At 41.8% G+C, this 24,163-nt stretch overlaps 1 protein-coding gene and 1 non-coding gene across 2 annotated transcripts; both read left to right on the top strand.

Annotated features, from left to right (window-relative positions):
• Positions 1-227: 227 nt before the first annotated feature.
• LOC122452601 lies at positions 228-334 on the top strand. The gene has a single exon (XR_006272765.1). It is a non-coding gene; the product is annotated as a U6 spliceosomal RNA (small nuclear RNA).
• Positions 335-17,622: 17,288 nt separating this feature from the next.
• On the top strand, positions 17,623-18,429 carry LOC122452390 (transmembrane epididymal protein 1-like). The gene has a single exon (XM_043485954.1). The coding sequence runs from the start codon at positions 17,623-17,625 to the stop codon at positions 18,394-18,396; it is 774 nt and encodes a 257-aa protein (XP_043341889.1). The 3' UTR covers positions 18,397-18,429.
• The last annotated feature ends 5,734 nt before the right edge of the window (positions 18,430-24,163 follow it).

The raw sequence follows: 24,163 nt of genomic DNA, 5'->3' as shown, positions 1-24,163 counted from the left end.
AGTGTTTGCATACTGCAATAAAGATTGAAGATCCTACATGCTGCAACTAAGACCCGGTGCAGCCAAATAAATAAATATTAAACACACACACACATACACATACTTTAACTGGAATCAACCTTCTAAAGTTCCAGTAGTGAACCTCAGCCTTGCTGAGAGGTATCTAGAAACCTCACTCAGCACCAATTCGATCTTTCATTATGCAATGTTAGTAAGAACTGGACATGGTGCTCACTTCGGCAGCACATATACTAAAATTGGAACGATACAGAGAAGATTAGCATGGCCCCTGTGCAAGAATGACACGCAAATTCATGAAGCATTCCATATTTTTAAGACAACCTGCCTGACTTCAGGCTCTACTACAAAGCCACAGTCATCAAGACAGTATGGTACTGGCACAAAGACAGAAATATAGATCAATGGAACAGAATAGAAAGCCCAGAGATAAATCCACGAACCCATGGACACCTTATCTTTGACAAAGGAGGCAAGGATATACAGTGGAAAAAAGACAACCTCTTGAACAAGTGGTGCTGGGAAAACTGGTCAACCACTTGTAAAAGAATGAAACTAGAACACTTTCTAACACCATACACAAAAATAAACTCAAAATGGATTAAAGATCTAAATGTAAGACCAGAAACTATAAAACTCCTAGAGGAGAACATAGGCAAAACACCCTCCGACATAAATCACAGCAGGATCCTCTATGACCCACCTCCCAGAATATTGGAAATAAAAGCAAAAATAAACAAATGGGACCTAAATAAACTTAAAAGCTTTTTCACAACAAAGGAAACTATATACAAGGTGAAAAGACAGCCTTCAGAATGGGAGAAAATAATAGCAAATGAAGCAACAAACAAAGGATTAATCTCAAAAATATACAAGCAACTCCTGCAGCTCAACTCCAGAAAAATAAATGACCCAATCAAAAAATGGGCCAAAGAACTAAACAGACATTTCTCCAAAGAAGACATACAGATGGCTAACAAACACATGAAAAGATGCTCAACATCACTCATTATCAGAGAAATTCAAATCAAAACCACAATGAGGTACCATTACATGCCAGTCAGGATGGCTGCTATCCAAAAGTCTACAAGCAATAAATGCTGGAGAGGGTGTGGAGAAAAGGAACCCTCTTACACTGTTGGTGGGAATGCAAACTAGTACAGCTGCTATGGAGAACAGTGTGGAGATTCCTTAAAAAACTGGAAATAGAACTGCCATATGACCCAGCAATCCCACTTCTGGGCATATACACCGAGGAAACCAGATCTGAAAGAGACACGTGCACCCCAATGTTCATCGCAGCACTGTTTATAATAGCCAGGACATGGAAGCAACCTAGATGCCCATCAGCAGACGAATGGATAAGGAAGCTGTGGTACATATACACCATGGAATATTACTCAGCCATTAAAAAGAATTCATTTGAATCAGTTCTAATGAGATGGATGAAACTGGAGCCCGTTATACAGAGTGAAGTAAGCCAGAAAGATAAAGACCAATACAGTATACTAACGCATATATATGGATTTTAAAAAGATGGTAACAATAACGCTATATGCAAAACAGAAAAAGAGACACAGATGTACAGAACAGACTTTTGGACTCTGTGGGAGAAGGCAAGGGTGGGATGTTCTGAGAGAATAGCATTGAAACCAGTATACTATCAAGGGTGAAACTGATCACCAGCCCAGCTTGGATGCATGAGACAACTGCTCAGGGCTGGTGCACTGGGAAGACCCAGAGGGATGGGATGGGGAGGGAGGTGGGAGCGGGAATTGGGATGGGGAACACATGTAAATCCATGGCTGATTCATGTCAATGTATGGCAAAAACCACTACAATATTGTAAAGTAATTAGCCTCCAACTAATAAAAATAAATGGAAAAAAAAAAGAGCTGGACATGGAACAATAGACTGGTTCCAAATAGGAAAAGGAGTACGTCAAGGCTGTATATTGTCACCCTGCTTATTTAACATATATGCAGAGTACATCATGAGAAACACTGGGCTGGAAAAAGCACAAGCTGGAATCAAGATTGCTGGGAGAAATATCAATAACCTCAGATATGCAGATGACACCACCCTTATGGCAGAGAGTGAAGAACTAAAAAGCCTCTTGATGAAAGTGAAAGAGGAGAGTGAAAAAGTTGGCTTAAAGCTTAATATTCAGGAAACTAAGATCATGGCATCTGGTCCCATCACTTCATGGGAAATAGATGGGGAGACAGTGGAAACAGTGTCAGACTTTATTTTTTTGGGCTCCAAAATCACTGCAGATGGTGACTGCAGCCATGAAATTAAAAGACACTTACTCCTTGGAAGGAAAGTTATGACCAACCTAGATAGCATATTAAAAAGCAGAGACATTACTTTGCCCACAAAGGTCTGTCTGGTCAAGGCTATGGTTTTTCCAGTGGTCATGTGTGGATGTGAGATTTGGACTGTGAAGAAAGCTGAGTGCCGAAGAATTGATGCTTTTGAACTATGGTGTTGAAGAAGACTCTTGAGAGTCCCTTGGACTGCAAGGAGACTCAACCAGTCCATCCTAAAGGAGATCAGTCCTGGGTGTTCATTGGAAGGACTGATGCTGAAGCCGAAACTCCAATACTTTGGCCACCTCATGCAAAGAGTTGACTCATTAGAAAAGACCCTGATGCTGGGAAGGATTGGGGGCAGGAGGAGAAGGGGTCAACAGAGGATGAGAAGGCTGGATGGCATCACCAACTCAATGGACATGGGTTTGAGTAAACTCCAGGAGTTGGTGATGGACAGGGAGGCCTGGCGTGCTGCGGTCCATGGGGTCGCAAAGAATCAGACACGACTGAGCAACTGAACTGAACTGAATAAGTGTATCTCCCTAATTCATTGACTAGGTCATAGATTAAAAACAGCATATTAATTGAAGGGAAAATTGACATATTGACAGCAGATAAGAACTAGCTGGTAGCCTAAGGAAAACAAACAAACAAACAAACTCTTGACAAGCCGAACAAAACTGAAATGACACTAACAGCTTGAGCTGAAGTGTAAATAGTCACAGCACCCCCTGTGTATCCCACTCCCTGCCTTAAGATGTCCCTGACTGTATGATGGTACAACTAGACAACTAACTGAGCCATTAAAAATAACAAATCAAACTATATTCACCACACCTTATTTAAGGTACCAGAGATGTTTCAACACATTTTATTGATATTAATGTCTAAAATTATTTTAAAAACTGAAAACAAACACCCAATTTAATTTGTTTCCTGGACAATTTGATGACAAATAAGCTTAGGTTTCATTGTCACTAAAAAATAATTTGTTTGCATAAATGAATTAGAAAATGAGCTTCTCTTTATATCTACTCCAAGGACTTCCATTTTTTGGCAACATAACAGACTGATTTAATCCCATATCCCACCTCTATTTTAGGCTTCTGGTGGCTCAGATGCTAAAGAATCTACCTGCAATGCAGGAGACCCAGGTTCTGTTCCTGGATTGGGAAGATCCCCTGGAGAAGAAAATGGCAACCCACTCCAGTATTCTTGCCTGGAAAGTCCCATGGACAGAGGAGCCTGGCGGGCTACACTCTGTAGAGTTACAAAGAGTCAGACAGGACTTAGTGACTAAACAACAACAATGCTGGATAAAATAAATAAGAAGTAGCAAACAAGATTATTATTTTTTCATTTTTCTTGGAGTATAGTTACTTTACAATGTTGTGTTATTTTCAGCTGTACAGCAAAGGAAATCATATATATATATATATATGTGTATATATATATATATGTATGTATATATCACCTCTTTTTAAAATTTCCTTCCTATTTAGGTCACTACAGAGCATTGAGTTGAGTTTCCTGAAACAAATATTGTATATTAATGCATCTATGAGGGATCTAGAAAAATGGTACAGAAGATTATCAATTGTTATCCAAGCTCTAAAGAAGCCCCAAATCCCCAGGTGATAAAATATAAACTGTAACACAGAGCTAGATGCCAGGCTCATGAGTTAACCCTGGGGCAGGCAATGGGAATGAACCCACAGAGATACCCTACCAGCTAGGATGTTCATGCCAAAAGTATGGATGAGGGGGAACTGAAACACAGATTTCTGCATAAAGGTGTCAGCAGAGTTGGTTCCTTCCGAGGCTTCTGGTGGTTTACTGAAAATCCTTGGTGTTCCTCGTGGTATAGAAACATCACCCCAATTTCTGCCCTCATTTTACATGGTATTCTCCCTGTGTGTGTGTGTGTATCCAAATTTCCTCTTTATTTTTTTTAATTGTATTTATTTATTTGGCTGTGTTTGATTGTGGCACATAGGATCTTTGTTGCAGCACACAGACTGTCTAATTGTGGCATGTGGGCTCGGTCAGCTTGCAGGCTTAGCTGCTCTGCAGCATGTGGGATCTTAGTTCCCCAGTCAGAGATCGAACCCTCATCCCCCTGCATTGCAAGGCGTCTTCTTAACCACTGGACCACCAGGGACGTGCTCCAAATTTCTTCTTTTTGTAAGGACACCAGTCCCATTAGTATTAGGTCATCCTACTTCCTTCTGGTCTCATCTTCACTCATACAGTTACATCTGCAATATACCTATTTTCAAATCAGGTCACATTCTGAGGCATTGGAGGTTAGGACTCCAACATATGAGTTTAGGAGTGGGAAACAGTCACATTCCAGCCCATAACAGATAATCCACAACACGAGGGTGAGCTGACACACATAGTGAGGGACTAGCACCCCAAGGACGGACCGTAGAATGTACTAGAAGCATCTAAACGAAACAAAGCTCTTCACCTCTCTCAGACAGTCTCCTCAGCATCACAGGGAGGGAGCATCCTCCCCCTAGCATGGCCGTTGTGAGGATCAAGCCAGATAATGTGGAGAAAGCTCCACAAACTATGGTAACATGAATTTTCATTTTTATTGTACTAAATAAGAAAAATAGGGTTTCCTGGTGGCTCAAACAGTAAAGAATCTGCCTGCAATGTGGGAGACCTAGGTTCAATCCCTTGGTTGGGAAGGTCCCCTGGAGAAAGGAATGGCTACCCACTCCAGTATTCTTGCCTGGAGAATTCCATGGACAGTGGAGCCTGACGAGCTGCTAATAACTCCCATTTATTGAAGGCAATGCTAAACTTTGTCTCATTCAAGTCTTACTATAACCTTGTGTGGTAATTATCCTCATTTTACAGGTAAGGAGACTGAGGCATAGAGAGGTTCAGTCATTAGCCTGAAATCACATGGCTAGTACATGGCAGAGCCAGAATTGAAACTTTGGCTTGTCAGGGTCCAAAGTCTGAGCCTTGGGTTATTCTAAATATTTCCTGGTATTAGGACTGAGTTCTGGGCAGTGGTAAGGTTGAGGAAGAGGCAAAAGAAAAGAGGTATGTTTTATACTGAGAAGGAAAATGAGGAGAGTAGATGGAGGTTTATTTTAAAAGTAACTAAGCCTGGGGAAAGGGGGGAAAAAGAGAAATAAAACGATGGATGAATCCTGGCCCTGGAGGAGGCCTGGAGAGTAATAGCATCTGTGCATTGCACCCTTGAGAGGGCAAGAAGCCTCTGACCCCAGAGTGAGTAACTGCCTGGAGGCTGAGGTCAGGAAGGCAGGGGAGGCTGCAGAAGACAGGTGACTTTGACCTGATTTGGAATGTGTCAGGGTGTGGGCTCTGTTCTGAATCCCAGCTCTGCTACTCACAAGTTGTATGACCTTGAACAAGTTACTTAATTCTTGAAATTTCCATTTCTGAAACTGTAAAAAGTAATTTTTTTGCCTTAAAAACCACTTGCCTCTCTATTCTTCCTATAGAACACTCCCCTCTCCCTTTTCTTCACTAGTTCCCTCCTCCCTCTCAGAGAGAGGCAGGCCTGCTTACCAGCCATGGGCAAGGAGTGAAGTGGAGTACAGTAGTCTGAGCCCAGTGGTGATTCCCTTGCTGCTGGTGGGTTTAGGGGTGGAATGAAATTCAAGTCTGGGCAGAGAGATAGGAGGGGAAGCCTGCTCTAGTTCTTCTGGTAAACAATTCCATCATAAAGGAATATTTTATATACAAAATAGAGCTGTCTTCTCCTGCCACTGGACATTCTATTTGGTGTCTCTAAGTGTGGCAGCATCTTGAAGCCATGACGGTTGCTAATCTGAGCACAAGGCCAAAGAGAATGGCAGAGAAGAAAACTAGAAGTAAACTGGACCCTTGATGATTTCATTCAGTCATCATATTAATCAGCTCTGAAGCTACACTACCTCTGGGTTTCTCGTTCAGTGAGAGAGTAAATTTCTTAATGCTTAAGCCAGCAGCAGCAGGGTTTTCTATTATTTACAGGCAAAAACGTGTTAAATGATTTATTACCTCATAGGTTTGAGTGGGGTAAATGTGGTATTTCCTATAAAATGTTTAGCACTGTGAAATATTAACAATGATCACTGACAGAACACTTTATTATGGAATTATATACTACTTCCTTCTTTACTAATATGTGTCATATTTCTCCAAATATATATGACGACATTTTGGCCGGAATCAAAGACTGTATTTTTGGTGTTCAGTTGCCAAACACAGCACATGGTAGATGTCTCATGTCTGTTTTATAATCTATCTATGTATCTAGTCCTCTAAATATAACCCTGATAGACAATATAATCCAGGTGCTCTTGTTAGTTGGGCGGAGATCCTGTTCCCAAGATGTCTTTTTTTTTTTTTTTAATTTTTTTCCAGGATGTTTTATTTTGCTACTGGGCAGTAAATTCCTAAAGAATCTAAGTAATTTGAAAAAAAGGGGAACATGGCAGACCTTTCTAAAACTAGAAGTCTCCAGAATCACAGGCTGTCAGGGCTGGAAAGGACCTAGGAATCACCTGGCCCATCTTCTTCATTTTATGACTGAGACCCAGAGACTTCCTTATGGTCACACAGCTAGAGGCTGGGTCAGGACAGGAACACAGCCCCCAGACTCTGCCTCAATCCCCTTCCATTGTATGTCATTAGTTTCTCAACTTTCTCCAGAGTCAGCTTCTCTTACAAGCTGAATAAGGGAGAAGCCTTCTCCCCAGAGGCTGTTTGGGCTGCCAGGGATCTGTGGGAAATCCGTGGGAATCTGTGCATCCACTTCCTACCAAGGTCATTCTGCAGAGTCATTGCCAGCGGCCAGGTGGCCTGGCATGAGATCTGAGACTCGGCATCCTTTGCTGTCTGTCTGCAAACACCAGTCCCTCATCCTCCAGGGGTCACCGAGAGCCAGGAATTGGGAAGAAGCTTGTCCCTGTCCACACACTGGTCGGATCCTAGTGTGGAAGGCTGGTGCCAAGGGCCGTGCAAAGAACACAGCACATATGGGCTGGGCCACCATCCATGATTTAGGAGCTCCTGAAAGACCTTTGTTCCAGTCTGTCCTGATCTGACTCTGTACGTAGCCTAGCCTCTCCCTCACCTCCACCCCCACCCGCATCCCACACACCGCACACATTCACAGCTTTACTCATGTCCTGTTCCATGAATGAATGAATGCCCCTACCTACTCTCAGTTGCTCCCAGCCCCAAGTTGTCGGCCAGTTCAGTTTCAGTGCAAATGGCTACTCCTCCCTCAGAATTAACCAGACCCTTCTTGCTATTCCCACCATACTTGGCTTATTTCACCTCCACAAAGTTTAATTCAAGATAGCTTTAGTTGGATCTTTTCTACCAGATCTGTACTTCTCAAACTTTATATGCATACAAATTACCTGGAGATCCTAGCAAAATACAGATTCAGGTTCAGTAAGTGTGGCTTAGGGCCTGGGAGTCTGCATTCCTAACAAGCTCCACAGTGATGCTGACACTGGTGGTCTGTGACTTACACTTGGAGTGACGAGGTACTGCCTCTGAGTCCCTTGAAGGCAGGTGCTGTGTCTTACTTATCTTTGTAATACTAGCTTTTGGTATAGTGTCTGGCTGATTATAGCTGGTTAATACACATTTGTTGAAATGAAATGGGTTAAGGCATTGGCATTTCTGGTGTGTTTCCCTTAAGTGTAAGTATGTGATCTGGGCAGGATTAGAGTATTGTTTAGCTGAGATGGTGGAAAGTAGGCTGTGGCAGAGCTTGGGGCTTACAGGAAGGCAGGATAAATCCTGAGTGGGACCAACACCTCAGCTTTACAGATCCAGAAGTTCACTTTTATCAGTCTGTTTAGGTTCTGAAAGACTAATGGACATTTACAAACCAGAAGGCCAAGTGTATTCATTAACATTAAAGGATATGTCTTTCCAGGGACTGAATTACTTGTGCCTGCCTATGTGACACCCATGCCCCCTCCACCCATCCATGCTCCACCCCGACCCTGCTCCTCACCTGAGATCACCGTAGCAAGGGATAAGTTAGTTCAGAACATTGACTCAGGACACAGATAACTAAATGTACTCATGGAGAAAATAAAGCAGGTAAAGGAAAGGCTTGATAAATTGTCCCTTCTCCAAAAAGATTTCACTTCTTTAGTATAGTACAGATTTCCTCCCCAATCCAATCTTTCTCCTTGGTTAGCACTGGATAAAGACAGATACATTCCTGCTTCTAAGCATCTGAGTTCCTGGAGTCCATATTGACTAGCCACTCCAGCCAACTTCAGCCAACACATCCTTCTATTAGGAAGCCCAGCCTGATCTCATTAGAACCTTTTCCAGCTGCATTTCAGTCTTGAGGGTGCATTCAAGTGAGCATTTTAATGGTGGACGTGTGTGGGGATGGGCTGCTTCTGCTCATTTGATGCTGGCTCTCACTGTCCCCCAATTCTGAGGATGCCTCACTTGGCCTTTCCTCTTAACGAGATGGCTGAGGGGTTGGGCAGGGTGGGGCAGAACAAGATCCAGCTTGTGGACCACCCAGAGTACTTGGCTATCCTGAGGCCTCGGAGCCGTCAGTGGAGGGGGCTGACTGGGAGTCTTCCCCCGCTTCCTGCCCCTTTTGCCTGGTGCTGGACTGGGGGTTCTTTTAAACTTCTTGAAAGCTTGTGACTGAGTATCTCAGCATATACTGTTACCCACTCACCAGTCACCATGTGACATCCTGTGGGTCACTTCTCTCTGGGCTTCAATTTCTTCCTCTAAGAAAAAAGGGACTCGGAGGAAATAGACCCTGCGGTCTCATCCAGTTCTGAGATTAACAGCCTAAAGTACCTTACGTTTGTAACTTGCTTTAAAATGCACTAATTCATGGAATCCTCACAATTACAATTCCACATTTACTCATGAGGAGAATAAGTCTTAGAGAAGATAAATACCTTGTTTTAAAACATCTGCCCAACAATTAGCCAAAGTAGGTCTCATACATCCATTTTCTTAATTACCAATGGATACTGTCTCCTGAGGCTGGACAAGGAGGGCTTCTTTCTTCTCTCCTACCTAGAGAGAGAAAGCACAGCCTTCTAGCTCCCTTGTTTCCCCCTTTCATCACCTCTCACTCTCAGGGGCTGGGCTGTGTTCACCTTCTTTGTCTTCTTTCTGCAGAGTTCTCTGTGTTCTCCCTCACCTTCTCCATCTCCCTTTCTCTCCTCCACCCTCCCTCCCCTCTCCCTCCCCAGCCCATCCCCCTCCTAGCCACCTTCCTCCCCTGTCCTCCCTTTCTCTCCTATATGCCAGCCTTTCTTGGTAAGTTACTTTTGGATTATGCTTTATAAAGGTGTTACCCACACTCCTGTGGGAATCTGTAGGTCAGTTGAGGGCAGGAAGATAGTTTCCAGGTGTGACCTGATAACCAGAGTGGTGTTTTCTAATCTCGGGCAACAGTTTCCAAGCATCAGGGGAAAGATAGCCTGCACTGGGATCACCAGTGTCAGGAGAGGGTGTGTGACTCAAGGTGTGGATTCCTGGACCCCAACTTAAGAGACTATTCAGTAGAGTCAGTCTGCGTACCCTGCATTTTAAAAACTTCTTTATTTGTTTTTGACTGTGCTGGGTCTTTGTGGGTGTGTGGGCTTTTATCTAGTTGCGGCAAGCAGAGGCTGTTCTCTAGTTGTGGTGCACAGCTTCTCATTGCAGTGGCTTCTCGTTGCAGTGCATGGGCTCTAGAGCATGAAGGCTTCAGTAATTGTGGCTCCTGGGCTCTTAGAGTACAGGTTCAATAGCTGTGGCACACGGGCTTAGTTGCTCGCTGGAATATGGTATCTTCCCAGATCAGGGATCGAACTCATGTTTCTCCTACATTGGCAGGCAGATTCTTTACCTCTGAGCCACTAGGGAAGGCCCTGAATACTCTTTATATGTTTTTAAAAAGCTTAGTACTCTACATTTCAATAAAGTTCTTCTTTAGTGATTCTGATGTGTAGCAAGATGCATGCTCTATTGTTGAGACCTATGCCCATTAGATTCTGTCCCTGGGGCAAACCATCAAGTAGCCAAGCGTCCACAGTAGTTCCAGGAGTGTTTTGCGGAGGCCTTTGCTTGTGGGGTCACAGAGCGTCAGTGAGTGAGTCTTGCACCTGCTTTTTCCTCATCATTGGTGGGTGCCCCATCAGTGCTATGTCTGGCTTAATAGAGGGGAGCTCATGGTTTCTACCACACTTGGACAAACTGAATCTCCTGATTTGCATTTCATCTATTTTTGGCCAAAAACCTCCAAACCAGAGATATGCTTTTTGATGACACTTCCTTCTCTCTTACAGTTGTCACCCTGTTATTGACTAGAGAGGAATAAGAGGAAAGCAATTTTCACTCACATCACTCTAACAGAACATGAGTTTCCTAATGGGTTTAGTTTACTAATTAAATTAGTTTTCTAATTAAATACCAGGGCATTCCCCCAGAGATCTCTAGGTTCTGACAGCCGGAATTTGGAAGCATCTTTGAGGCCATCTCGTCTACCTCTCACTAAGAAGCCCTTACTGCCTACTGTTGAAAGAAAACATTTTTTGAAGATAAACATTTTTTGAAGGTGAGCTCTGTACTGCATCAGAGTATGGAGCACAGATTCTTTGCTGGGTCATACTCCGCCCTTGGTTTACACCATGTGCCCACAGAGAATGCACTGCCACCCCAGAGGAATTACAAATGTGTGGTTTTATATGTTACAATGGTTTGTGGCTTTCCAAAGGGCCATGGACATAAAAATATAGACAGTATATCTAGGTATTAAATTTTCATGAAGAGATTATAAGGGAACATATGTTGAAAAGCTTTCTTAGGGAGGACAAAAAAAAGAAAATGGTTGAAAAACATTGGTTTGTACAAAAGGAGTCTGTATCTCTGAGAAGTTATAATTATGCCATGTCATCCACGTCCCTTCATTCTCCCTCTTCTGTGTTTAATTAAGGACAAGTGGAGCTCACAAAAGTCAGTCTCTCTAGTCCTTCATTGGGAATGATCCCATTTGCCCTGACTTCTACAGCTGGAGTGAGCTCTCTCTTCTAATTGCATACTCTGGTCATTTGTTCACTCATTTGGTATTTCACTCTTAGCATTAGTGACCTAGTATGTATCATTTGTATGTATCCATTCTGTCTTTATAACTAAATTATAAGCATTTTATGATAGAGACTATGTGTTTATGTGATAATTTATTCATGTATTCATTTATCCATCAAACAACCATTGAGTATCTTTAGGCATAGAGCTAGATTCTAAAGAGACAAAACAGGACTTCCCAGGTGGTCCAGTGGTTAAAGAATCCACCTGCCAATGCAGGGGACTCTTCCTGGCCTAGGAAGATCCCACTTTCTGAGGGGCAACTCAGACACACACGTCTGTGCACTGCAACTTCTGAGCTTGTGAGCTGAAACTGCTGAAGTCTGCACACCTCGAGCCCGTGCTGTGCATAACGAAGCCATTGCAGTGAGAAGCCCCCGCACCACAACGAGAGAGTAGCCCCCACTTGCCACAACTAGAGAAAGCATGTGTGTAAGAGTGAAGACCCAGCACAACCAAAGATAAGTAAATGAATAATAAAAATTAAAAAAAAATAAAGAGACAAAACAGGACATGGTTTCTGGCTTCAGAGACTTCCCAGGAAATAAGGACTGGTGAAATGGGTGACGAGATGACGTTGCATGAGTGGTGTCCTTCCCAGCTGAGAGGAGGCAGTGTTTGAGTTGAATCTTGAAGGAAAGGCAGAGTTTCTCAGGTAGAGAAAAAATATGTAATAGGAAGTCCATTCTAGACTGAACTGAAATCTTCTGATATGCCTGGAGACAATGGTACATGTGAGAAGAGACTGGAAATGAGGCCAAGGCAAAACTTGAGGGGCCTTGGAGCCCATTCTAAGGGCATGGATTTTATCCACAAGTCATGGGATGCCACTAGAGAATTCAAAGTAACCAGTGTATGATTTGGTCTTTATTCCCCAAGCCTCACTATGGTTGCAATGTAGATAGAAATTGATGAGGATTAGAACCTGCTCAAGAGATACTGCAACAATACAGGGTTGGTGATCCCTGAACAAATGTGGTGGGTAGGTTTGGACTAGAAGGAACAGACCGGAAAAGTTACTTAGGAAGGAGAATCTAGAGAACTTGTTGATTAATTTGGGTTGAATGAAAATTGATACCACCACTTTGAAGGGACATTTATCACTCTTAAAACCAAGAAAGGCTTCAATAGTTGCAGTTCAGCAATTGTGGCTTGTGGACTTGGTAGTTGTGGGCCATGGGCCTAGTTGGCCCCAAGGCATATGGAATCTTCATAGACTAGGGATCAAACCCGTGTCCCCTGGACCAAGTGCCCATTCCTTGACTGATCTGTTACTAGGAAAGCAGAATCTATTAATAGATGACAGCTCCCACTTAACCGAGATGGTTTGAGGGGGACACTTCTCAGAAGAGGGAAGCTTTCATAAACAAAACAGCAATAGATTTATACCATGCCAACTCAATTAGGAAAGGCATTTAGAAAATACAAAAATATATCCAAAAGGACATAATTTTTTCATTATTTATAGATATGATGACATAAGAGCATTTGGAAATTAGTAAGAACAGTATGTAAATGCAACAAAATGATTAATATAAAGATCAATATAATATTATAGTTTCTTACATCAGTAAAAATAAAATGGAAGATCTATTCATAGTAGCAACAAAAGATAAATAAACCAATATGGAAATCTACAGGATCAATATAAAATGTCATTAATTTGAGACATTCCTTGTATTTGATTGACTGTTATGAAGGATAATATGACCATCACCACTCTAAATGAATGCTATTTCATGAGAGACAATGTGTTTTGTGAACTTTTTATTTTGTATCAGGGTATAGCCAATTAACATGGGCTTCTCAGGTGGGCTTCCCTGGTGGCTCAGAGGTTAAAGCGTCTGCCTCCACTGCGGGAGACCTGGGTTCGATCCCTGAGTCAGGAAGATCCCCTGGAGAAGGAAATGGTAACCCACTGCAGTATTCTTGCCTGGAGAATCCCATGGACGGAGGAGCTTAGTAGGCTCCAGACCACAAGGTCGCAAAGAGTCGGACAAGACTGAGCGATTTCACTTTCACTTTCTCAGGTGGCACTAGTGGTAAAGAACCCACCTGCCAGTGCAGGAGACATAAGAGACATGGGTTCAATCCCTGGGTTGGGAAGATCCCCTGGAGGAGGGCATGGCAATCCACTCCAGTATTCTTGCTTGGAGAATCCCATGGACAGAGGAGCCTGATGGGCTACAGTCCATCAGGTTGACAAGAATCGGACGTGACTGAAGTGACTTGGCATGCACACATAGCCAATTATCAATGCTCTGATAGTTTCAGGTGAACAGTGAAGGGGCTCAGCCATAAATACACATGTATCCATTTCCCCCCAAATATCTCTTACATTCAGGCTGCCACATAACATTGACCAGAGTTGCATGTGCTACATACACAATAGGTCCTTGTTGGTTATCCATTTTAAATATAGCAGTTTGTTACATGACCATACCAATCTCCCTACCCCTTCCTCTTGGCAACCATAAGTCATCTTCTAAGTCTGAGTCTCTTTCTGTTCTGTAAGTAAATTCATTTCTGTCATTTCTTTATAGATTCCACATTTAAAGGATCTCACATGATATTTCTCCTCTGTCTGTCTTACTTCATTCAGTATGACACTCTTTATAGGTCCATCTGTGTTGCTGCAAATGTCATTACTTCATTCTTTTTAATGGCTGAATAATATTCCATTGTATATATGTACCACATCTTTATCCATTCCTCTGTCGATGGACATTTCGGTTGCTTCCATGTCTTGGCTATTGTAAACAATGTTCCAATGAACACTGGGGTCCATGTATGCTTTCGGATCATGTTTTTCTCCAGATATATGCCCACGAGAGGAATTGTAGGGTCTTATGGTAGCTCTATTTGTAGTTTTTTAAGGAATCTCCATACAGCTCTCCATAGTGGCTGTGCCAATTCACATTCCCACCAACAGTATAGGAGGATTCCCTATGAGAAAAAATATTTGATGATTAATTCACATGAAGGTTACTAACTTAATAAGATCTTCTTTGTTATAAGTACTTATATTTTATTCAGTGATTCTCAAAATTTAGTATGCATGAGAAAATTACCTGGGCTTCCCTGGTGGCTCAGTGGAAAGAATCCAGCTGCCAGTGCAGGAGACATGGGTTTGATCCCTGGTCTGGGAAGATGCCATGGAGCAACTAAGCCCATGCACTCCAGGAGCACAGGCATCTCAGCTACTGAGCAATGTGCTGCACCATTGAAGCCTGCATGCTCTAGAGCCTGGCTCCACAAGTCGTTTCAATGAGAAGTGTGCGCACTGCAACTAGAGAGTAGTCCCTGCTCTCTCCAACCAGAAAAAAGCCTGCATGGTCCTTCTGCTTATACGTTTTAAAGCGATCGTGCTTTAAAATTGTGCTGGTGTTTGAAGTGTGACCCTCTTAGCGCAGACGAGAGACGTGTCCAGCAGAGGAACCCAGGGCCTCCCGCACAGCGGCCGCACGGCGTTGCGGGTCAGAGACGGGAAACCCAGGGCTGGCCTAGGCCTGCACGGGCTCCACTGGAGCGCATGGCCTTCCCTGCGCTTTCTCCGCATGGAGCATCCAAGAAAGGTCCAAACCTGCTTCCTATCTGCTCTATACTGTTGGTGCCTTCTTGGTATTGTACCTCAAAATTCTGCATAGATTACTTAGTATAATGGTGAGTTAAAAACAAATGTTAAAGGAAGATTTTATTAAGAATCTGAATGTTTACTCATTATATTGTTACAACTTAACATTTATTTGTGGTATTTGTGATTTGGTTAACCTGTATAAAAATTGTAAGTAGAAAGGTTTATATTTCATCTTAATTCTTTTGATGCTGTAAACGTACTTTCTAAAAGATGGATTATTTGAATGTTTATGGCACCTGACTTGTAAAAAAACAAAAAACAAAAAAATAAGAATCATTAAATTGTGTCCTTGTTACCAAAAAAAAGAAAAAAGCCTGCATGGCAACAAAAACCCAGCATGGCCAAAAACAAATAAATGAATAAAAATTATTTTGAAAAAGAAAATTACCTAGGAATTTTTACTGAAATGCTTTTTGCAAGACATAATCCCAAGAGATTTCAAATCAGTACCTCTGCATAGTTAAGTGCTGCACTCAATATGCCAGCAAATTTGGAAAACTCAGCAGTGGCCACAGGACTGGAAAAGGTCAGTTTTCTTTCCAATCACAAAGAAGGGCAATACCAAGGAATGCTCAAACTACTGCACAATTTAACTCATTTCACATGCTAGCAAAGTGATGCTCAAAATCCATCAAGCTAGGCTTCAACAGTGTGTGAACTGGGAATTTCCAGATATACAACAAGCTGGATTTAGAAGAGGCAGAGGAACCAGAGATCAAATTGCAAACATCAGTTGGATCATAGAAAAAGCTAGAGAATTCCAGGAAAACATCTGCTTCATTGACTACACTAAAGCTTTTGACTGTGTAGATCACAACAAATTGTGGAAAATTCTTAAAGAGATGGGAATACAAGACCACCTTGCCAGCCTCCTGTGAAACCTCTATGCAGGTCTAGAAGCAACAGTTAGAACCAGACATGAAATAACAGACTGGTTCAAAATTGGGAAAGGAGTATGTCAAAAGGAGTATGTTAAAGCTGTATATTGTCACCCTGCTTATTTAGTTGTATGCAGAGTACATTATGTGAACTGCCAGGTTGGATGAAGCACAGGCTGGAATCAAGCATGCAGGGAGAAATATTAACCTCAGATACATAGATGACACCACTCTTATGGCGGAAAGTGAAGAGGAACTGAAGAGCCTCTTGATGAAAGTGAAAAAGGAGAGTGAAAAGGCTGGCTTAAAACTCAACCTTCAAAAAACTATGATTATGGCATCCAGTCCCATCACTTCATGGCAAATAGATGGGGAAACAATGGAAACAGTGACAGACTTTATTTTCTTGGGCTCCAGAATCACTGCAGATGGTGAGTGCAGCCATGAAATTAAAAGGCACTTGCTCCTTGGAAGAAAAGCAATGACAAACCTAGATGGTGTATTAAAAAGCAGAAACATCACTTAGCCTGCAAAGGTCCATACAGTCAAATCTATGGTTTTTCCAGTAGTCATGTACAGATGTGAGAGCTGGACAATAAAAAATACTGAGTGCTGAAGAACTGATGCCTTTGAACTGTGGTACTGGGGAAGACTCTTGAGAGTCCCTTGGACAGCAAGGAGATCAAACCAGTCAATCTTAAAGGAGATCAACCCTGAATATTCTTTGGAAGGACTGATGCTGCAGTTGAAGCTCCAATACTTTGGCCACCTAATGCAAAGAGCCAAATCATTAGAAAAGACCCTGATGGTGGGAACGATTGAAGGCAGGGAGAGACGGGGTTAACAGAGGATGAGATGGTTGGATGGCATCACCGACTCAATGGACATGAGTTTGAGCAAGTTCTGGGAGATGGTGAAGGACTGGGAAGCCTGGCGTGCTGCAGTCCATGGGGTCGTAAAGAGTCGGACATGACTGAGCAACTGAGCAACAACAACAAAACTTCTACATAGAAGCTATTTGCCCAAATAATTTGAAAAAACACTGAAACTCAAAGGAAGGAACCTCAAGTGGTGGCACTTTTAGGTCTATCTGGAGATGAGCAGAAGAGATTCTCAGGAGTGAGCATTTTTCTGGTCATCCTCAAATAATATCAGAATAATTGGGCTGTGTATGTTTACTTGTGAGTCTTAACTATTTATACCCAGAAGAGTGCATTTGTTCCTAGTATTTGTATGGATTTATATATGAGGATGTTTACCTATATTGTGTGTTCTCCCTGCTTTCTCTGAGTACTTCCTGACATTCTGTGAATTGGGGAAGGAAGGAAGGAAGGTAGAAGTGAGAAATCTGAAGCATAGTCTCTGAGAAGGGAAGTTGCCCAAGCATTGTGCTGGATAATGTGTTTATTTCTTCATCTGGCAATGGTTGATTAGCTATCAGTGAACCAGAGCAGAAGACAAGAACGGAAACCATGACACCCACCCCACTGTGAGATTGGGTTTTTTCCAAGATCATTTTCCTTCTGTATGTGGATGCTATGAGCTGAATAGAGAATATAAGTAGACTTCAAAAAGTCTACAGGCTCACTGCAGACTCTAGAGCCTGACGTGACCACACCTGAGCCTCTTGTCTCTGCCTGTGGTCAGACCTACCTTCAGTTTCATGGGAGGCTTCGAGGGTCATCTGTTCCCAGGACTGTCTATCTTCTTCTATGGACTTTATCATGCACGGCTCATCTCCAAGGCCTTGATATGCAACTGCCCTGTCCAGTACCCGCCACGTTGTCCCTGGAGCCAAGGAAGATGGGCAAGGCTGCAGCAAATACACTATGTGGGGCTGGTGAAGATATTGAGCAGCTTTATTTTAGTGGCCCAAGAACTACATAACATTCAAGGGCAGTTTGTACTTATCAGCAAGATATATCATCAGAGAGACTTTTTGTACCACAAACAGTGGCAGCATCTTACTCTGTACGCAACCTTCTTCCTGAGCGGATGTGTAGACGTGGTGAGCCAGAACGTGTTGCCCCAAAGGGCTCCTGCCCTGGAGCAAGGCGCCCAAGCGCTGAGCATGTTTCTGATTCTGACCCTGATGGTGTCTCACTTGGAGGACTCAGAAGGAGTGGAGCTACAGAGTCACATCCTGTTCATCCAGGTCTTGTTCCTATTGCTGCTGGTGGGGATCGCAGAGCTGTGGGCTCCCAACTCACTGCGGTTCTGGGTGATGAAGGCTCTTTTGTATATGATTGCAGGCTCTTGGCTGATTCAGATAGGCTTTATGCTGTTCAAACCAATCTCTGGCTACAAATGGATGGATGATGACAAAAATGATATTCTATTTGTTACCACCTTCTTCTGCTGGCATGTGGCTTCCCTTGCCATGCTGATGATCTGGATCTATGGCTTTTCCTTTTGGTGGCATCATTACGTTTGCTGATGCCCAAATAAGGTGAGCCTGGAATGGTTCCTGTCACCCGCACATTCCGGAACATCTGGAGGAGAAGTTGAGGGAAGAGAAGCTGTCAGAGAGGAAGGGCAGGTGTCTTTCCTTCTGAAGGGCCAAGGGCGTATGACTCTCTCCTCTTTAGGCTTCTCTCAGTCTTGTTTGCTAAGCAGTGAGCAGAGAAAAGGCAAATGAAGCCCAAGAGGCCTGTTGCTGTGACCTACACCTTCAACTCCCCAAGTATTTCCCCCATCTCACCTCAGCTTCAGCCAAAGCGTCTGCTTGCTGTGCTCCTCTCTGTATTCCTTACCCCCCGCAACCCAACAGAATGTGAAAATAAATGTACTCTATCCTGCCTTTGGGTTTTTATAAATATCCCTCACCCACTACATAGAATACCTACCACTGGCCACTGGCATTTAGTAATTAAAAAGATTTACAGTCTTCAGTGCAACATAATAATTTACCTATCATAAAACTACCCCCTCAGCTACCCCCTCATCCTTTCTCTTTCTCGATTGCTTCAATACTCATACTAAATCTGAGCTGATATTTTGACCATCTAGAACTCACAAAACTGTTATTGAGGCCTTTCTTTTGATTACTTTATGGTTTATCAAACAGAAAGTCAGATGCTTTTTTTTTAAAGCTTTGTTGAGATGTACTTAATATACAAAAAAAAAAAAAAATTGGACATAATGTATACATTTTGATGAGTTTGACATAAATACATTGTGATACCATCCAATGGCAATCCACTCCAGTATCCTTGCCTGGGAAATCTCATGGACAGAGGAGCCTGGAGGGCTGTAGTCTATGGGATCACAAGAGTTGGACATAGCAACTAAACCACCACCACCATCACCAAAGTCCATCAAGGCAGTTTCCTCTGCAGGGTCTAGTAGAACAGAGCAGAAGCCTGCACGTAGTGAGGCCTCAGGAGGGCCTGCTTCCGGAATTTCTCCACTCCCATCTCACCCAGTGTAGTGTCTGCCGGATTCTTCTACCTGGGTAGATCAACCCATTGCTCCGTACACACCTCAACTGATTTCCAAGTAAGACTCACCAGGACCCACTCCTTTTGGGGTTATCTCCTATAAAATGAAATCCAATGGCTTGTTTGTTCTACCCACTTTCCCTCCCCGCCCCCCACTTTTCTTTTTAATCCTTACAAATATTGTATGATCTAGGCTTATAGATGCTAACCTAAAACTCAAAAGTCTTAACAAGCTGGCTTAAGGTAGCTAGACATTTAACCATGTCACATAATGCCAGTAGCTGCATGTCAAAGGGAATGGAATTCTGAGGAGTAGAGTTAAATTATTAGGAACTTGTAAAAGAATGTCTTTAGCCCACCCATTCAGAGCTCTCCCTCCCGTCCCCAGGGTATGGAGAATCTAAGCTTCCCTCATTCGTGGTCACGATTAAAATATCTTTGCTTAGATGGAGTGAGGTTGGGGCAAGGATTCTAGAGAGTCATTATCCTTCCAGTTCCCCCTTGCTTCCAATTCCTAGGAAAACTAGATGGAGCCTTTTTCCTTTGGTTCTGCCTTATTCTTCCTTGTTAATTTTCTTGTTCAAAAGTTAAGGTGTAAGGACTTCCCTGGCAGCCCAGTGGTTAGAACTTCACCTTCCAGTGCAGGGGATGCAGTTGGATCCCTGGGGAGGAAAGTAATCGCGCATGCCTTGCCACCAAAAAAAAAAAAAAAAAAAAAAAAACAAACCAAAAACCCAGAAACAATAGTGTAACAAATTCAATAAAGCCTTAAAAAAAAAGTTAAGGTGTAGCAGGGGTAAATTGTCTGGCTGTTACAAGCTTCTGCCCTCTAGTTTTAGGAGCTGTGAGCCTTCTGAGAATTGCAAAAGAAGGGGGCACTTTCAGTGTTATTTACAGGGGGCTCAGCGCTGTCTCAGGATGAGGGGGAGGGCTGGTATGCATGTGCTGAACATCCACTGTGCAAGTAGGGACTAACTCTCCATCAGAAGCTCACACCTTGCACGCGTGGGATGATCTGGTAACCATGTTGCACCACAGGAGAGATGAGCCATGATTCCCAGCCCCCCCACCAGGTGGAAATAAAATATTCTCCAGGCACTAGTCCAGTTTTGTGCTTCTCCTTGCTCCTGGTGACTGTGGAGCTCCGCACTTTCCCCTAGAGGTTCTACCGTCTTCTTGGTTGTCACCTCTGGGCCCCTTCCCTTTCTTTCTCACCCACAACCTTGGGTATCTTTTCAGGCCTTGTCCAGCCCTGCAGCTCCTCCTTCCCGTGGCCTAGCTCATACTCCTTCAGTGCCTTGGGGTGGGGTTAGTAGGGAGTCTGCTTTTCATCTACACTCCTTCCTAGTGATTTGGCAAAACTCCATTTTCTACTTCACTTAGGCCTGCTCTTTTTTTCATATTGCAAGTGTATTTTGGATTTTTTTAACCTAAAAATTATTATTTATTTTTTTGCCTCATCTTGCAGCAATGTCTTTCACTAATTAGGAGAAAAGTTAAATATAAGGGCAGACAAGAAAATCCCAAATATTAATATGTTAAGATATTTTTCTCTATACAAATATAAAAATTTTATCTATATAAATATAAAAGGTGGAGAGATACCAAAACCACATTTTGATGTCTCTCTTCTGAGTTTCTCAGATGTTTCTCTTCTGAGTACTTTTGAGGTCAGATACTGATGAGCTCGTTTCTTATAGTAAATTAATGCCTCAAATATTATTATGTCTCAACAACATGTATCTCTGAGGTGAAATAATAAATATTTAGCAGGGGCCTTCAAACCACAAAGGATTATTACTGAGGCCTGATAAAATGGAATGGGCAGGCCTGCTATTCAGGTGATAAGAAACTTTCTGTATTCCTCATATCACAGTAGGTACGAGCACTCTGACAGTAACCCTAATCACGGTGGAATGCAAAATCAACTGAAGAGAAATCTGGAAAAAACAAATAAAAATCTCAAATAGAATTTTGAAGAGAAAGGTGTAATCTTTACCATTGTCCACCAGAGGGAACCATCTTTCCATGAGCTGGGAACGGGACACCTGCTCTTCATTTGTACTAGAATGGCAACCTACTCCAGTATTCTTGCCTGGAGAACCCCATGAACAGAGAAGTCTGGCGGGTTACAGTCCATGGGGTCGCAAAGAGTCGGACACGACTGAGCGACTAACACACTCATCAATTTAAAAGAAACGAGGGAGGTGTAAAGAAGAAGGTAAAAAAATGTATAAGTGAGTGTTTTCCAAGCATCTAGTAAGCATAATGAAGGTCTGTTTGTTTCCTATTAAACTTAAAATGTGTGGACATGAATAAGCACAGATTCAACATAGATGTAGGGTATGTGTGTATAGATCTATATACCTAGATGCATAGGTAGATGGATATATAGACATATGAATATCTATATAGACATATATAGATACAGGTAGCTATATACACATAAATATATAGATATATATGTGTGTGTGTCTCAAAAACATAGCAGTGTCAAAACGCTTGAGCTAAAATGACTGTTTTTTAAACAACTCTATAAAAATCATCAAAATGCTTGTTTAGCTCATCACAGAATAGGCATACAATGAATAGTTGACTGAATGTCTAAATAAAGTATCTAGTGTAGGTGTAACATGGATGAAATGTCAGTTTAGTTCTGATCTGGGTTTTGAGGGATAAGCAGGAGTTTGTTAGCGGAGTTCAGGGCAGGCATGCTGAGGTGGCACATTCCTGTACTCATAAGCCTGGTGGTACGGTTCCAGTGATGGAATTTCATGGCCCGATAGTACCAGAGAAAACTACTGAGTTCCTGCCCCACCTAAGAAAGGTAGTTAAGGAAGAACCTTGCAAATTGTTTTATGGAAAGCTTGATAATTTGCTTTTCAGGTTAAAGGCAGAAAGTTATTAATAGGCTGTGTTACAAGGGAGCATGATGCCAACAAGAACAAAATGTTTGGTATTGCTTGTGTCATAATAAATATTCAATATTTTATGGTACATATTTAATAAACTAATTAGTAAACTTTTAAACTTGGCATACAAAATTACTTATAAATATAATTTTACTTTAAATTGCTTTCACTTGTTCCTCATTTTTCAATAAAATCATACTTTGGATAAATTTTCCTAAACAGATACCACTTCCATATTTTGTTAACTAAAATTTCTTAGACATTTCATATTTTGAGTTGAAAATATGATTTCCAAAAAAATTTAAATACCAGGTAGATTTACAAACCTAACAAAGAAAATTCTCCTAAGAACTTTAAAAGGCTCTTGTAAATTTAATGTCAGACTTTTAAATAAATACAAAACAAAAATTTAGCATTTTATTATGTAAAAAACAACATTCACAAAATAGCACACCTTTTTTTAAAGTATGTTTGCATGTGTTTCTTAATGTTTTATGTATTCCAAGATGGTTGTAGCCTATGTTTCTTCAATCATCAGTTACCTCATTTATTAATTAGCTTAACAGGTATACATGCCCACTCATCTTAAGAGAATTCAGGGTGAACTCTTGATAGTTTAATAATCACATTTATTCCTTAGATTATCACTTCTTTGGAAAAGAGCTAGCATAACCTGGGCAAAAGAAATTCTTTTAGTTCTCCTCCTAAAAGAGTGGCCTATTCAGCACTGATCTATACCCACATTCCTTAAGACACTATGCTTTTAGACTTGTCTTCAATAAAGCTATGTGAAGCCACTCTCTACTCCGAATCACTGCCCTACTGTCTTCCCTGCGGCTCAAGGAGGCTGACTACTGGAGCTACTAGCAACCAAATAGAGTGCTGTCACCCAGTAATAGCAAGGACTGAAAGCCAACAATGAATTACATGCAGTTAGATTCCTGACCCTTTCAAGACCTTAGAATTCCCCAAGTAAAAGGGTGCCAGATGTCTCCCCAAGTTGTGTGATGATAAGAATCACCCAAGGTATTCATTAAACACATATATTACCAGGTCCCTGCTCTGGTAGAAAAGCCTGGGTGAGGCACAAGAGTTTTGTATATTTTACAAGTTGCCAGATGGTTATTATTATCAGGCAAATATAAAATAGATTGTTTTTTAAAAACTATACCTGAGTTCACGTCTCAGCTCTAACACTTCCCAGTTGTGTGTTGGATCAGATCCAGCTTAACAATGATTTCCCAAAGCTCTGGGCATCTACTTTACTCCAGTAATCTCTTTGATGAAAGTTTGGAAGAGACTCAGTGAATACTTGGAAAGATAATGCAAGGTTCTTCCTAAAGGACAAAATACTTTTATTTAAGAGCTTCTAGGTCTGAACTCAGGATTGAAAATTGGATGAGGGGTCTAGAATTCTACAGGACAGCTCATTTTTGGTTCGTATTCATATTTTTTTTTTTAATTTCCATGCTACCATTGCACAAGTTTAGTGATTTTTACTTAAACAAACAAAAAATCAAACCACTGTCAAAAAAAGGAGGCAAATAAAAATGATTTTCCAATCATTTGAAAAGCATAGTGCTTATTTGTCCAATACAGACTCAAACTTAAATTAAATGCTATCATTATCATCTCTAAACTTCTGCAATAAAATTAACATATATATATATATATATATGGGTTTCATTTATAGAACTGTATCTTGCAATCAACAGGAGAAAGTTATTTTTGTAGAGAACAATATATTTGGTTACAGTTCCACATGTCGGTAGTAGAGACAAAGCCACATGATGTTAAATCTGGCTCTAAGTTACCTAAGGTATAAAATTTTGATCAAATCTGATCTTAAAAA

Source organism: Cervus canadensis, chromosome 13 (genome assembly GCF_019320065.1).
Source record: "Cervus canadensis isolate Bull #8, Minnesota chromosome 13, ASM1932006v1, whole genome shotgun sequence".
NCBI classification, from domain to species: domain Eukaryota; kingdom Metazoa; phylum Chordata; class Mammalia; order Artiodactyla; family Cervidae; genus Cervus; species Cervus canadensis.
The sequence above is the reverse complement of the archived record's forward strand: the minus strand, read 5'-3'. Positions and strand labels throughout refer to the sequence as shown.